Source organism: Phaethon aethereus, assembly GCF_964289735.1.
Source record: "Phaethon aethereus genome assembly, chromosome: 17".
In the NCBI taxonomy this organism is placed as follows: Eukaryota; Metazoa; Chordata; class Aves; order Phaethontiformes; family Phaethontidae; genus Phaethon; species Phaethon aethereus.
In genome coordinates this window covers 12,303,447-12,318,418 of record NC_138593.1, presented here as the reverse complement: position 1 = coordinate 12,318,418, position 14,972 = coordinate 12,303,447, and the positions used below count along the sequence as shown (strand labels likewise).

Sequence of the window (14,972 nt, the reverse complement as noted above, 5' to 3'; positions counted from 1 at the left end):
CCACATTCCACATCAGAAAGCAGACAGGATGGACCAGTGTAACTTAAGCCGCCACCTTCTATAGCCGCTCAAGTCTCACAATTATCAGAGCTCACACTAGTAATATCATCTCAGCTCATTCTTATTCTTGGGTTACCAATGAAAGATATGTGAAGAAAGAGACGGGTGAAGGCAGCTGGATACATACTCCCAGCACCTGAACTGATTAAAAAAAAAAAGTGTTACACATTCATTGTTTGCATTTTTTAAAAAGTCTTTAAAGTGATTGATTGTGACGTGATTGTATGATTAGGGTTCTTACCACAACCCATAAAAATCTAAAAAAACGCAGGCAAAATAAGTGACTAAAATTTAGCCTCTCCTGGGGGAGGGGGAGGAAGAGAGAAGTGGGCTGATTCAAAGCTCATGGACATTGGTGAATCATATCCTACCAAACTAAGGCCAGCAATTCCATTGACAAACTGAGTACATCCACCTTCAAGGTCTTAAAGGAAGTCATATCCTCCATGCCTTTTAGTCATTTTAAGGAAAAACTCTTTTTTATTATTATTATTTAGGCAATTATTCAGGTGCTGAGCATGTACTTTCAGCCCAGACATTTGATATTTTAGTTACACACACATACACTCTCCACCTTTAACTACATATATTCAGGCTGATGAACTGAGCCCTTGTTTTCCCAGAAAGGCCAACAAGGGCCAGGAAAACGTTGCAGAGCATAGCGAGACCAGTTCGTTTCCAAAGGTGATCCTCCACCACCACATAACCCAAGCAAGCAAGCAGGCAAGTTTTCCCTCTCTTTACACTGAACAGCAGTCCTCCTTTCTAAGAGAAGAATCCTGGGAATGATCCTGCAGCAGCTTTCATATTCGGACATCAATCCAGAAGAGCTGGATTTATTTTCATGCCTTTTCTCTCTCAAAAACAAAAGCTTTGCCACCAAAATTCACATTCAAGTTCAGATCGCCTATTTGTGGACAGGGCAACAAGGAGAAGTTTGGGTTTTTTGGCAGAATCACATGGTTTTTGTTGTTCTCAAAAGAAATGGACCCTCACTTAGGACCCTGGCAGAACCAGAAGCAGAGGTCAAAGGAGTTAAACTTTGCATTTTTTTTAAAAAAATTTATCCAAATAAATCCCACTTCTGCAGCTCAGTGTGTTTTTCAGTATCTTGATACAAACTAAAGGAGAGCACAGATATACAGTTGGGCTGCAGCACAAAAAGGTGAAACCCAAGGACCCAGCCACAAATCTGGATCACGGCAAACTGAAATTCAAGGCCCCAGCAGCAGCACCAGCTGCCAGCCCAGGGGCTGGTGAAGTGAAACCCCAGGCTCCAGCAGCAACGCCTGCAATCCTGGTACCTAGAAAAACAAAGCCTGAGCCCCAGTAAAAGCCTGGAACTCCTGGTGGAGCCATAGGCGCCAGGGGCACCAGTTGCCAGCCTGGAGCCCAACAAAAATGAAGCTGGAGGCCCCAGGAAGCAGTTGCTGCCAACCCGAGGCCAACTCGAATTAAGAACTTTGTACTATTTCTTTAAAAAGATGAACTCTGCAGTCCATGATTCGTTGACATTAAGAAGGCATAAGCCAAAGCAACAACAGGGAGGCGAGGCTGGTTAAAGCAATATACATTATATACAAACTCTTGGGTTAATTAGTCCACTTGGTAGGCAACGTCCTTCTTGTCTACAAGGCGCACTGGAATGAGCAGGGGAGGAGAGGGGGGCAAGATTCCATCCGATACCTCCTTGGCACTGAAGTGGTAAGGTGCCAGCGCCTCTTGATAGAAAACATGGAGAAAAAATAATCTTTAAATAACGGCACAAAACTGAGAAAGTCCTCCCCAAAGCCTGCCCCAGTGGAATTGCCCGAGTCTAGCTGGAGGGGCTGATCTGTCTGAGAGCAGAGTCTCTGCAGCAGGGAAAGGGCATTAGCAGCACCGCTTCTTCCTTTTACTGTTCTTCGTTAGCTTCACCACATCATTCTGTTGCTGCTGTTGCTGCTTTGCTAAGTTTTCTTTCTTTGCTCGCAGGACTAGCTCTGTAATGCAATTAAACATCTGCAAGAGAAACAAGCAAGTTCAGACCACCCAGGAACTCAGGCTAGCTTTTGTGCGATGCTGTTCTTTTGAAGCAACTCCAGTTTTCTAGATATTTCCATAACGGTTCAGAGATCTTCCCCAATCCAATCCCAAGCTAAATCAGTAACACCTCTATCCCCTTTCCCAAACCAGTAAATAAAAACAGGTCAGTTTGGCAACTGAGGCCAGGAGTGAAGACTGGGCAGCCCTACCTCCTAGAAGCATTCTCCCCAGTGACAAGTCTTTCCTGAGGCCATGCCTAATACGTTAGCACCATAAAGCTAGTGAAAATGCAACGTGGGGTCCTTCATTTTGCTTCCCCAACTCTTCCACCTACAGTTGGATGTCTCTTTTTGACATTTTACCTATTCACTTGGAACTTGTACAAAGCATTTTATCTTTCTTCCTCAATGGGAAGAATGTAATTATTACTTTTTCCCAAACCATGATCCCCAAATCATTTTCTCTATACTCTTCTGCATATATTACCTCTTCCACATTAATATTTTCTTTGGCGCTCGTCTCAAACAATTGGATCTCCATCTGCCCAGCAAATTTATAGGCATCTTCTGTTTCTACCACTTTTCGCTCTGGGTCATCATTCTTATTCCCCACTAAAAAAGGGAACAAAAAAAACAAGTCAGTTTGGTACTTCAGCAGGTCAGCCCACTAAATAAGATGTTATAACTCTCTGATTAGAAACTTACCTAGTATCCGGCAGACATCATCACAGTTTTGATTAATTTCATGCAACCACCGTTTTACATTCACAAAAGATTCTGCACTGGTTACGTCATAGACAACAATGACTCCATGCGTTCCTCTGTAATACCTATGGAGCAGGAAAAGACAATAAATCTTAACTTCTGCTATGTATCACCTTCTCAGCTCTTTCTCTTTCACTTAGCTTCTACAAGATTCATAACAACTCCCCACGTTACAACAATCAAGTGCCCCCATTTTCTTTCTACTGGGAGTCATTTAATTCTTTTACAACATCTAGATCACACGCTATTCCTCTAAATCTACAGAGTTCCCAGCTCATTTAGTCTATACAAGGAGGTTTCAAAGTCCAAAGACTGCTGTTTACTTCCTTGTTCAGGTTGTCAAGACCTTCAGAGATGAATGCTGTCTTCCAGCTGCATAAGCAAAAGGTAGTGGTGCCCCCAGTATGTCCTCAGAACTGGCTGTGATGTGAACCTTCTCATTCTACAAGCCACACCAAGTTTTTGCAGTAACTCTGTTATCTGTGAAAGATCACTTACAGACTAAAATTTCAGCAGATCTCCAAATATACTCAACCCTCAGTCACAGCTCTCTTGAGCTCATGAAAATTTCTGTCTTGTTGAGCGACTGTGTTCTGATCACACCTTCCTACTCAGCAGATCGACTCCATATGTGCATTCAACATGCTCTGTTACCTTTAGCCATTAAAAAATAAGCTTCATTTCAATCTGTTACCATTACTCTTGGGCAACCAGCACCTTTAAAAGATGATGAGCAATTCTGATATGCAAGAAAAATACCTGAATTCAAGTTCCAACATTATCACCTGCACAAACCAACTAAAGGCAGACACTATGCGCACTGTAAGAATGCTGTATTAAAAAAAAGCAAGCTCTACCTTCTCAGTTTTTAGCCACATTCACAGGGCTACCAGGTATTTTCCCTACTGCAAATTAGGCAGCTTTGACCCAAAAAAAAGTAATCAAAACAGTTGACAGTGAGGTCTTCACCAGCATCCAGTTTCTACATTTCGTTTAGCTTTATTCTTTCCCTTTCATTTCCTCCTCTTTCTTATGATCAATATTAAGATTTTATTAAAACAAATTCAAGAATCCAGTATACCAAAAATGACGTTTTTTCCCTTAAATTGTGACAGCATTTCTAGACCTTGATCTCTTACCACTAGCACCTCTTGCAGCACTCTTCCCTTCCACTGCACTTTAGAGATGTCCACTGTGACCGCTCTGGTCCTCTTTGATACTTTATTCCAGCTCAGCGAACACACCTTTGAACTTCAAAGCCTTTTAATCTAATCCAAAATGCACCACCTTTCAGAAGATCTTACTGCTTTTGCCTCACTTCTGCTATTGATGCACTTGAGCAAGTCACTATCTCTTCCCCACCGTTAGCCTCATCATCCCTTCTGTAACAGAAGCCATCTGCCTTTATAGACCATCAAGACAGACTTCCACAGACAGGCGTATATCACACATGGAGTGCACACATCTCCCCTCACCCCTTTCCTCTCATGATCGCTTTGTAGCGAGAGTCACTGGGTATCAATACTCCTCTAGGATACGATACATACTTACGGAAGTAGGAGAGCCCGCTCCCATTGGTCATCTGGGCACTTTCAGAGACAGTCAAATACTTCTTCCATGCCATGTTTTACCAGTAATTTGTATCCCTTGGCAAGAACTAACTCAGGTAAGAATTACTTATTCAGGGCCCATAAGAGATCCTGTACTTTCAAATATTCTAGTCTATTCACAATCTGTTTCTTTAAAAGCTTTAAAACTTATTACAGCACTGCATTTGTGCTCTACTTCGTTACAAGCTCAACTTTATTTCATAACTTGGATCCTTTACAGGAAAAAGTATTCCATAGCCTGAATACAACTGTTGCAAAAGTAATCCATCCTCTCCTGACACTAACATGTACTGCACACCATTTCTGATGAGTACTGTTTTGCGTGACAGCATCAGAAAGGGAAAGAGCTCCGATCCTATCAATACACTAGATTTCCCTACATCTGAACAACAAACTAATTCTGTTCCAACTCTTCCACATCACCTAATAGTCTTTTAATTCGGCAACCCCCAGGCTGACCTACCGCTTCCTCCCTAACACTGAGCATTACATTTGCAAAGACAACACTCAGCCTTTAGAGAAACGCAGTGCGTTTAGAGTTCAGCTACACCTATGCAGAGCTGCTTCGTTCTGCTGTGCACACCATAAAACCATGCCTGGTATCCCAGTCATCCGAACCAGAAGACCCATCCTGCTGCTCCTACCTTGCCCATGCACCTAGGTTTTATTCTAAGCAAAGCATATGATGTCAGGGAGTAGAATAACATGAACCCTGCACACATAGATCCGACTCCTGACATGTCATCAGCACAGTCCTGGGAATGCTCCTAGGGATGCTCCTAGGGATGAGGACTCGGGGCTGGACCATGTAGCACAGACCACTATGGCATTCAAAACTCTGCAGGAGCTGGGAGCTCCTGCCACAAAGCACTAATATTGCCAACCACCTCATCGGAAATATCTTCCTTTGTGCAAGACAGCAACCCCTGACTCCTGCCGAGTTCCTACCAGCATACACTGCTTCTATTTTTGGAAGGGAAAATTGTCTGGCACATCGTTCTAGAAAGGTTGCCAACCCCTCATCTCCACTAAAATGTCATTTTCTCCATTGGCTGACATCACCTTTTAGCAGCCCCAGAGATAACTACCTTTTATTCTCTAACTCTTAAGCTTCATAATACCCATTGCTAGTCATGCTATTTTCCATCATTTGTAAGATATAGCTTTATGTCCTAAATAACATTTTAGGCTTAACAAGTACAGCACAGATTCTCCAGCCTCAAGTGCAGGACAGTACTAGAAAACAAAATCTGATTTATCCTACCCAAACTTCAAATTTCAGAATGATGCAGTGCAGAAATGCTTTTATAACAAGTTGTAGGCTTTGGCGAGCATAGAACAGATGGGGCTTTTGGCATTCAGGGAGGAGTAGGTGTAAATTTTGTGCTTTTGGCAACCAAGAGGTAGTTGAGGTTTTGACACTAGGGAAAGAATGCCTTATCTTCTTCCCATCCACATTTTAGGGAAGATGGAGGCCATAGAAATTACAGCAGAGAAGAAATGAAGTTCTCAATTTCAGCCTCCCATTCAAGGGCTAAATGACTTATGCTAGCTGTACTCTATACGGTAGGTGCGCTCTGTCATGTACCTGTACCCTACAAATGTTGAAAGCCAGTACCTGCTACTACTCCTAGTGATAAATACATTAATGAAATACAGAAAGAAAAAAAAAAAAAGTTGTTATAGAACAGTTATTCATGTTTAGAGTGTCCATGAAAGTATCCCATTGAGGTGAAAGACAACCAAACCTGACCTGTACATGCCCTTGGATAGTTGTAGCCAACTATCTTCCATACGGTTGGAAAAGTTACCTTGATCTAAAGGCTTTACATTTTGCTGTGGTGTGGAAAAGGCTTAAAAATTGTGACATTTAAGTTGAAATAAACACAGTACCGTCTAAGTAGCTTGTTCTACCTATAGAATTATATTTAAAGAAGCTTAAAGACATAAGCTTACTGCCTTTGAAACATTACCTACTAATACTGCAGACTTGATACAGAAAATCTTCAGAACTGGTTAACCAAACTCATGTCCTTCGGCCATCCGTATTCTCCCCTCACATCTCTGAAGCCTACCCTTTCAAGCAAAAGGGAACATTTTGCCATTCATTGTGGTACTCCCTGCTACAAGATACCAATAAGAAAGTTCTCAGACTTCCTCTAGTAAATGCTTCCCAGGATTAGCATCTGGAGTTATAACAACTAGTTTCATGAAGCATGATGGTAACTAAGTCAGATTTAGAAAAGACAAGAGTATTACTGACTGCATCAGTTCAGTAGGGCACATGTTCATTTTTCCAGGAGAAAAGAAAAAAAAAAAAAGTAACTGGCCAACTTGGAAGACAGGTCATTGGTTAAATCCAGCATCTCTGTTAATATTTCACTAACTTGTAGTATACGTTTCCTTGTTTTTCAGTCCTTAAGAATTCTAACCAATTCCAGAGATTTCTAATAATCTGTTTTCATACTCATCTTTTTCTCAGGTTCCTGGAAGCACATCTATTGTCACAGGTCAGTTGACTAGTCTTTTGACCATCACATCTGGTTTACAAGATACAGTAATTCTATCATCTCAAAAAGCTTATCCTTCTCTTGAACATGCCATTCCACACAAATGCATGGCAGAAAGTCTCTCTGATATCACTACTCATCCTGACCTAGCATCTGACAACTATTATTTAAAGTTTAAATCCTAAAACTACAGCCCCGAATCAGGACAAAGTAGTCCTATCTACAAGAGCAAATCAGGTATAGGAACTTGTTGTTCATGCATCTTAAGTATTGCTGCTAATACAGCTGAGTCCTGGCATTCTACATCTCTGGTGAGTTTAAATCAAACTTAGAGTTTTGATGACATTCCATGCCAACCAAATTCATACAACCTGGTCTCTCCTCCCACTAGGTCCCAGCTACCCCAGTATTTCCACATTTAATGGACAGTAAAAATAACTGCTGTCTTTTACACTTCCCAGTCTGAAATTCTGATCTAGTTTCTTTTTCCCGAGTTTCTGTAGAATACTCCAGATCAACTTGATTTCTGTTCCTTAACAGTTGTATTCTGTTCTTCAGTTTCTGTAGCCGTAGTCGAGTAAAATCAAAATAGTATATAACCTTTTAACGTTTCCCATTTTTCTACTATTAACTTCCTACCACCTCTACTGTTCTGCAGTTCTAGTTCTACATAGCAGTACTTCCAACCTATTACTATTATTACCAGATGGGCTCTAATTTCAGACTTCCTTGCCAGGCTTGGCTCAACATCAATCTGAACTCTACCTTTAACTGTAAAGGGACTTCCTAGCCTATAGTAATACTGAAGGAACACTTTTTTATATCCTTAACCTCAATCTAGTCAAAGACTGACAAAGACTACTACACTCTTGACAGTACACTCACACTCCACCCATGATTTGGTAGGCAAGGCCTTTCGTAAGTACTAGCATGGTAACTCCATTCGTGACTCAGTCTGGGATAAGCAAATCAGTTACAGTATTACTTTGCCAATAAAAAAAAAACCAAAACATTTCTATAATCTGGATCGTGTTACCTCCTGTTTCTGTAGATGATATGTTTAGGTTCAGGGCACCTCTTGAAAAATATCAGTGAAAACGAGACAGTCACAGCTAGTCAATGTAGCAGCAAGAGGAGTCTTCATGACAATGTAACTAGCATTCCCAAAGTGTTTTCCTCAACACTTAAATGCACTTGGACACAGGCACATCTTTGCTTGAAGTTGCACAAAATTCAAATCTTTCTTCCCTGACCATGGAAGATTTTGTAACTACTTTACCAGAGTTAAGGCAGGAAAACTAGGGCCTTTACTTCCCCAAGAGTAAAAATATACCACACTTTGGTAAAAAGCTATGCAAAAGAAAGTAATAGCAGAGTTCAAACAGTTCATGGCACAAATGCCTCCAAACCATTTCAGCTTCTCCATTTTAATTGTTAATCGAAGAAGAAAATTTACATAAACCACTACGCAAAGTCCCATCTGCAGCTATTCCCGTTCACAAAAGGAAGCCTCCTTTCCTGGTATTCCCCGCTCAGTGCCGGATACCATGGCTTTCTGAACTAGCTGGCATCAGCCCCACAAACCAGCTCATTAACGCAGAGTCGTGTCAGGGAATCTGAAAACAGGAAGGCCATTTGCTGACTCAGCACCAATTGGGGCACTTTGTGACTAGCCTATGCGCACAGCTGATGGGAGTTGCAGCACTGCATTGCTGCCTCCCCCTCGCCACTTCCTGCCCGAAGCTGCCTGCAGCGCTGAAACAAGAAGTGATGTCACACACAGGAACCCTACAAGAGGCAACCAAGTTTTTTTCAAGCTAAACACTTAAGAAACAATGGAAGTAATCCAGTAATATCCGTATAGGAGCACAGAGGAAAGGGGCGGTGCACACATCAGATTCAATTTTGCCATTGCTAGCTGTTTAGATGTAACACAGATGCAACCATTCTCATTATTTTTATGTCTGTAAATTAACCAATACATCAGCTGAAAACCATCTTCCTCTCTAGGATCCAAAAAGAGAAACCAGTCGTGAAAGATCAAGTAAAACACCTAGGTCTTTCAAGAATTAGTAGTTCTTATTAATACCTAAAGGAAATAAAATTTCATTTCCAAGCGTATTTTTTCCTCTTCCCCTAGTGCCACGATGAACAGTCCCATCTCTACCGCAATCAGTTTACAAACACATTTTATTCTTAGTTCCCACCACTGCAGCTCTGGGTGTGGTTTCTTCAGGAACAGGAAAAGCTGTGCACATGCTGTTCAAAAGGACAATGAGCATAAAACTGAACTCAAACCAAGGTAAAGGTTAACTTCATGTGGGCGTCTGCTTCAGCAGTACTCCACACAAAGATAACTCCTAAAATGCATTTGTCCTAAAAGAAAACTAAATACCGGAAAACCTATTCTTCGATCTCAAAGCTATTCATTAGTTATAGGACACTGATGGAGGGTTTGCACTCTGTACTTCTGCAATACATACAATCAGAGGATGACCTTCTCGGACAGGCTTCAGAGACAAGTTTTCTAGCGTATGCAGAACCGTGAAAGAACTCCAGTTCTACCATTTGGAAACTAGCAGCCGAGGAATAAAACAAAGCCATCATGGAAATGCACAGAAGAGTGAGGAAATCCAAAATCCCAGCTTCAAACCAAACCACAATATCACCACAGCTGTCAGTTCTGAAACAGCTTAGAGAAGTCTCACTGTACAGAGAGCAGAGCTACCGTTAGCTAATCAACTGCAACATTAAAATATCTAAACTGTAACTCTAAACTACAAGATCCATACACTAAGTTACATATGATTAAGCCCAGTTATACTCACGTTGATGTAATAGTCCGGAAGCGCTCCTGTCCAGCTGTGTCCCAGATTTGTAGCTTCACCTTCTCTCCATTGATCTCAACTGTCCGGATTTTAAAATCCACTCCAATTGTGGTAATGTAGCTGCCTGAAGGGAAAGCGTAGATAAGCGAGAACCTAAGTCTTGCTTATTTTGGATGTCCCAAAGCACAATTCTGAACACTATTTGGCGGTAGCTTTCAGATTGGACAGGAGAACAAGGTTCTCCCTGTCTGCTTATCTTTCAAAACGCCCTATCAGGTCATGCTGATCTGCATATTTTTATCTGCAGATAATAACTTTTTCTTGCCTTAAAGCCACTTCTCCCATGCCACCCTTAAAATTTAAAATTCAGTGTTACAAAATAAAATTATTCTTTTACTGCATTGGTGGTCAAGAGTAAGGACACAAATACCTCAAGAAATGGACAGTAACTATGCAAGTATTTTACTTGTGAAAATTTTGAGACAAAGCTTTGCTTTAAATGCTTCTGCAATCACTTATTTTGAATACAGTCTGTTCTAAGAGTTTACTTCCAATAAATTAGTTATGTCACAAATACAAGTGCTTTAGCCACAATATTCAACCAATCTAAATCCCAAATGGCTAAAAGGAAGTCTGCACAGAGTACAGCATAAGCTAAAAAACCTAAGCTATTTCTGGAACCATGTCAGTATTTAAATACTGTGGGACTGTCAGTTGCAAGTGAAGATCAGACAGTATGGCTTGTATAGGCTTATACCAAGAGAAGCAAAGTTAGAAACATAATGTATTCCTAGTCCAGCTATCGGTGGGTAAATGCAGAACAACAACTTGCCAACCAGCAGCAGTGGTTCAGACCTTGAACATTTCACTTACTGAAGTAAACAAAACACTCACCTGAGAACGTATTATCTGCAAAACGCAGCAGCAAACTGCTCTTGCCCACACCTACGACAAACAAAGACAGCAAGATCTTTGAATACAGGCATCTTGGGTGTCAGGTAACACAACAGTATTTTACCCATTCATTGCATTTTTAACTCTAACTAGGATCTTTTCTCAGCAGACAATTTAGTACCATCCACTTTGCCTTTTCATCTTGGTACTCTCCTTGAAGATTTGATCAAGCACACTGCAGTCACTCCAAGACTTGGTATGCTTCTTGTAGCAGTACAGGGGGGGTTTTTTGTCCCTTCCTTCCTCCAGCCCTCAGCAAACTCTCAAACAGTAGCTTTTGAACTGTGGTCAGCTCTAAGAGGTCATAAAAGAGTAATACCTAAACGCACGTTTACAATCAGTAGACTTAAATTTGCTGAGGAGAGATGCAAAAATAAGTATGTCATGCTAATTAACAAGTACTCAGAACACTACTCTACACTACTCTATTGAATTCCACTGGCACATCATGCTTAACACCACTGCCTACCTCCCATTCATTTATGCCATGCTGAACGGCAGTGGAATTTGGACTACTTAGAAAGTCAGACTAGGGTTTGGTACTATAAAGCTTATGTTATCATGGCCACAGTTTAACAGAAGCCTAAACCAAACAGGGGAGTTGGGAACCGTTGTTCTATATTGCCATCCAAAATAGGCTTGTTCCACATCTAACAGGAAGGACACATACCTTTCTGAAGTTGTACCTTTAGCCAAAATGTTCCACGAAATGAAATATTTCTCTAAGTGCTTTGAGTAGCACTTCATCCAGGTTTTCCTTATATGATTGTTTGCACCCTGATCACACCCCGTTGCAGGGAAGCATTTTTCACAGTGCTTCAAAGACGAATCATAAGAAACTCATTCCTGCACACCCAACCAAGGGAATCTGGGTATCAGAATGCCTCAAAGTTGTTATCTCCGCATAACATCTCTGCTGTTAATGTCCCTTCCTCTCCCTTCCCCACAAAAAGAAGTCAGCTATGGCATGAAGGAGAAATTCAATTTCACCAGCGTGATTATCTATTAAATCATTCAGGTAGAAGTTATTAAACTAATTGTTTTCATGATGTGTATCTTGCAAGTTCTTCTTAATAGAAAATCTGTGCAAAAGGCACGTGCAAAGACTATACAGCTCCAATAGCTCTCAGTTGCTGGCATCTGAAGATAGCTTCCAGCACACAAAAAAACACCTAAAAATCTGCACGATTCCAGTAAGCCAGATCTCATTTGCAAAGAATTCAAACCACCAGACATCTGGAAAAGCCATGCTCAGGTCTCATTGAGTATTACAAATCTTAAAGAAAAAAAAAATGCTACTAAAAAATACAAAGTTACAGCATGCATACACTGAATATTTCCGAGCTGAAAAAGGGTAGCAGAGCAGTTCCTAAACTCTAACAGAGGACTGGTTATTTAGCAAGAGCTAAATCCCTGCAAAATGCCAGTTGGCCAAGGTAAAAAAACAAAGGTTTCAGCAAGCACTATGCTTTTTGATCAAGCATCCTTGGCCTCCAGCTTAATAAAAAGAAAGTAGATGGTGGAACCCACAGACTTGTCAGACCACACCACCCTCTTAAAAGGTCAGTCAGCCTCAGGCTACGCTGCAGAGCTGCACATGACCTCTGCTTTGTCAGACTGTCCACTACTGCACAGACACGGTCTTGTCTATACTGCTCTCAGCACTCAGGCACCTTCTAGAGAAGGGAAACCTCCTTCACTTGGGAAGTTCTACGTGCTCCTGATGACAACGATCTCACTAAACAAACACTGTCTCTGACCCGCACTGTTCACATAAAGAGAAATCACACTCTTCATGACCCCCCACTTCCTACACAGAGTTATTTGAAGAGCTGAAAAGAGAAGGCTGGCAGGGCCTCTGCCTGTTGAAGACAGCAAAATGAAACAAAACCAAAAAAAGGCCTATTGGCTTTGCAAAATCAAAATTAAAAGCAAATTTCCTTGCCACACCAGTTTCTAAACGTCGTGTCTTACTGAATGGTAGAGCGAATTAAAGAAGCATGAGTGAATTAAAGAAGGACATGCAAAGCACACATCATCTGTATTATTTTTAAATATTTGGCACAACTGAGATCACCAGCAGCTTTTCAAGATGACCTGTTCTAAAAACACACAAGCCTACTACCCTCTTGACATATTTTGCATACAGGGGAAAGCAAACGAGACATAATCATCTTATCCAGTATCAGTCCACTTCCGATTGCAAGGAATAAACATCAATAAACAAGGCAAGCAAACTGTTTTGTGAAAACAGGGATAAAGCCTTCCTGTTGGGGTTAGCAAAAACAAAAATCAATACTCAAACTACATAGTGAGATTTAATTACAGCAACAGGGAACCACAGGCAACCTGACAATTCTCCCAACACTTTTTTCCTCTCACTGGATACACTATAAGGACTCAAGAAAACTCTGCTAGAAGAAGTTTAATTTAATTGTTCAAAATGAGAAGTCTTCCTCAGAGTTTTCACCATCCTGTTTATCTTGCCTGAACAGTTTTGAAATTCATCAGCAAGCAACAAAGTTACTGCTTTATTCAGAATGCAGCATTTGGTTTTAATAATCCCTAGGCTCCCAAAAGTACCTAGGGTTTTAAGCTGTTTTGAAGCTGTTGCCCTTTCTCCTTCTTTAGATCCCTTCATGCAGACAGTTTAGTACAGAATAAAATATTTTTACATACAGCTAAAGCTTCTGGAGGTGACAACTGCCAAGATCGTGCAACATTACACCTTCACCCAAGAGCCATGCCTCGCTGCATGCCGGGACCTGCTGCCTTATGGACCACACCTCTGTTAAAAGAAGAGGGTGGATGCCATCTTCTCCAGTGTATGGAAATTAAACTGTAAGGTGTTGGAGTGTTACCAGCACTGAACCTTCCTAGCCCCAATTCAGTACCTAGACTAAAGCACCAGGCACAGGCTGAGTTCACACACTAGCCCTCCAGAAGTTTCTGAACTTGCTGCAGAAGTATTTACAGGTCTATTTTGAAAAGTCTGTAACTACCCCTTATCCATAACTATTTTAGGTATTTGCATCCTATACTATAACTGGAAGTACAAAAAGCTACCATCTCTTCAAGGATTTATAAAAAGAGTGACACACTCTAGAGCTGAGACTTCACGTTGAAGCACAGAAAAAGAGTCTTAAGGAATAATTAAGGTAATAGGGAGTGTTAAAACGCAGTAGTTGCCACACTGGAAACAATGGTCCCTAGGGCTGAGGAGCAGCCAGCCCTTCCCATCGATGCCTTAAACTAGCTGTCACAGGCGAAGGGAATTCCCTCCTCATCCCAGCCAGAGAGTACTGGGTGCCCTCAGAACATGCGGCGCGCGAAGGCTGATGCTAGCACGAATGCCGATGCTCTCCTTACTTATACGTGCCTCATCTTCCTTTTCCTAAACCTCGCCAAGCTATTTACCATAATATCCTGTGGTAGCCAGTTCCGCAAGTTCATCAGATAAAAACTTACGAAGCCCAAGCAAACGCGCCCTCTCATTCAAAGCGCGGGGGTACCCCGGCGGCCCGCCCGCGCAGAGCCCAGCGCGGCGGCACCCACAGCACAACGGCGGCGGAGCCCCGGCCGCAACGGCCCCGCGGGTGCCGCGGGAGGGGGCCGCCCTCCCCGCCTCGCCCGCGCCGCCCGGCCCGGCCCGGCCCCGCCGCCGCCCTCAGGCCCCCCACGGCCCGGGCAGAGGCGAGGGGCAGCCACCCCGCCAGCGGCCTACCCCCGCCCCCGGGCCGCGCCGTCCGCCCGCCCTCACCGCTGTCGCCGATGATGAGCAGCTTGAAGAGGTGATCGTAATCCCTGGCCATGGCCGGGGCGGCGGGAGCGGCCGCGGGCGGCGGAGCGAGGGGGGAGGGGGCGGCGGCGGCGGCTCCGGGCCGGATCCACTTCCCGAACAAACAGCCGGAACTGACAGCGGTGCCGCCGCGCATGCGCATCGCCGACAGAGGCCGCCAGCTGCGCCGGCACGCCGCCGCGCATGCGCCGCATCCCCACCCCGCGCGCGTGTTCACGCGCTGCGAAACGCGGCGCCACGCGCCTGCGCGGGAAAGGCGACCCCTTCCCCCTTCGCCTCTGCGGCGGTCGCTGCGCATGCGCCCGCTCACAGCTGCGGCACCCGCTGGCCGCGCCTGCGCAGAAGGTGCGGCGGGGTGACCGTCCATCGCGCGACTTGGCGGCCATGACAGGCTTGTGAGGGACGAGCTGTGGCGGGGCTGT

At 43.1% G+C, this 14,972-nt stretch overlaps 1 protein-coding gene across 1 annotated transcript; it reads right to left on the bottom strand.

The window, feature by feature from the left end:
* Positions 1–1,816: 1,816 nt before the first annotated feature.
* Positions 1,817–14,686, bottom strand: RAB35 (RAB35, member RAS oncogene family; the record flags this gene model as incomplete). Its single annotated transcript, XM_082007589.1, has 6 exons — positions 1,817–2,061; positions 2,572–2,696; positions 2,790–2,914; positions 9,798–9,917; positions 10,688–10,742; positions 14,512–14,686. The coding sequence occupies 6 exons, from the start codon at positions 14,684–14,686 to the stop codon at positions 1,933–1,935; spliced, it is 729 nt and encodes a 242-aa protein (XP_081863715.1). The 3' UTR covers positions 1,817–1,932.
* Positions 14,687–14,972: the final 286 nt, after the last annotated feature.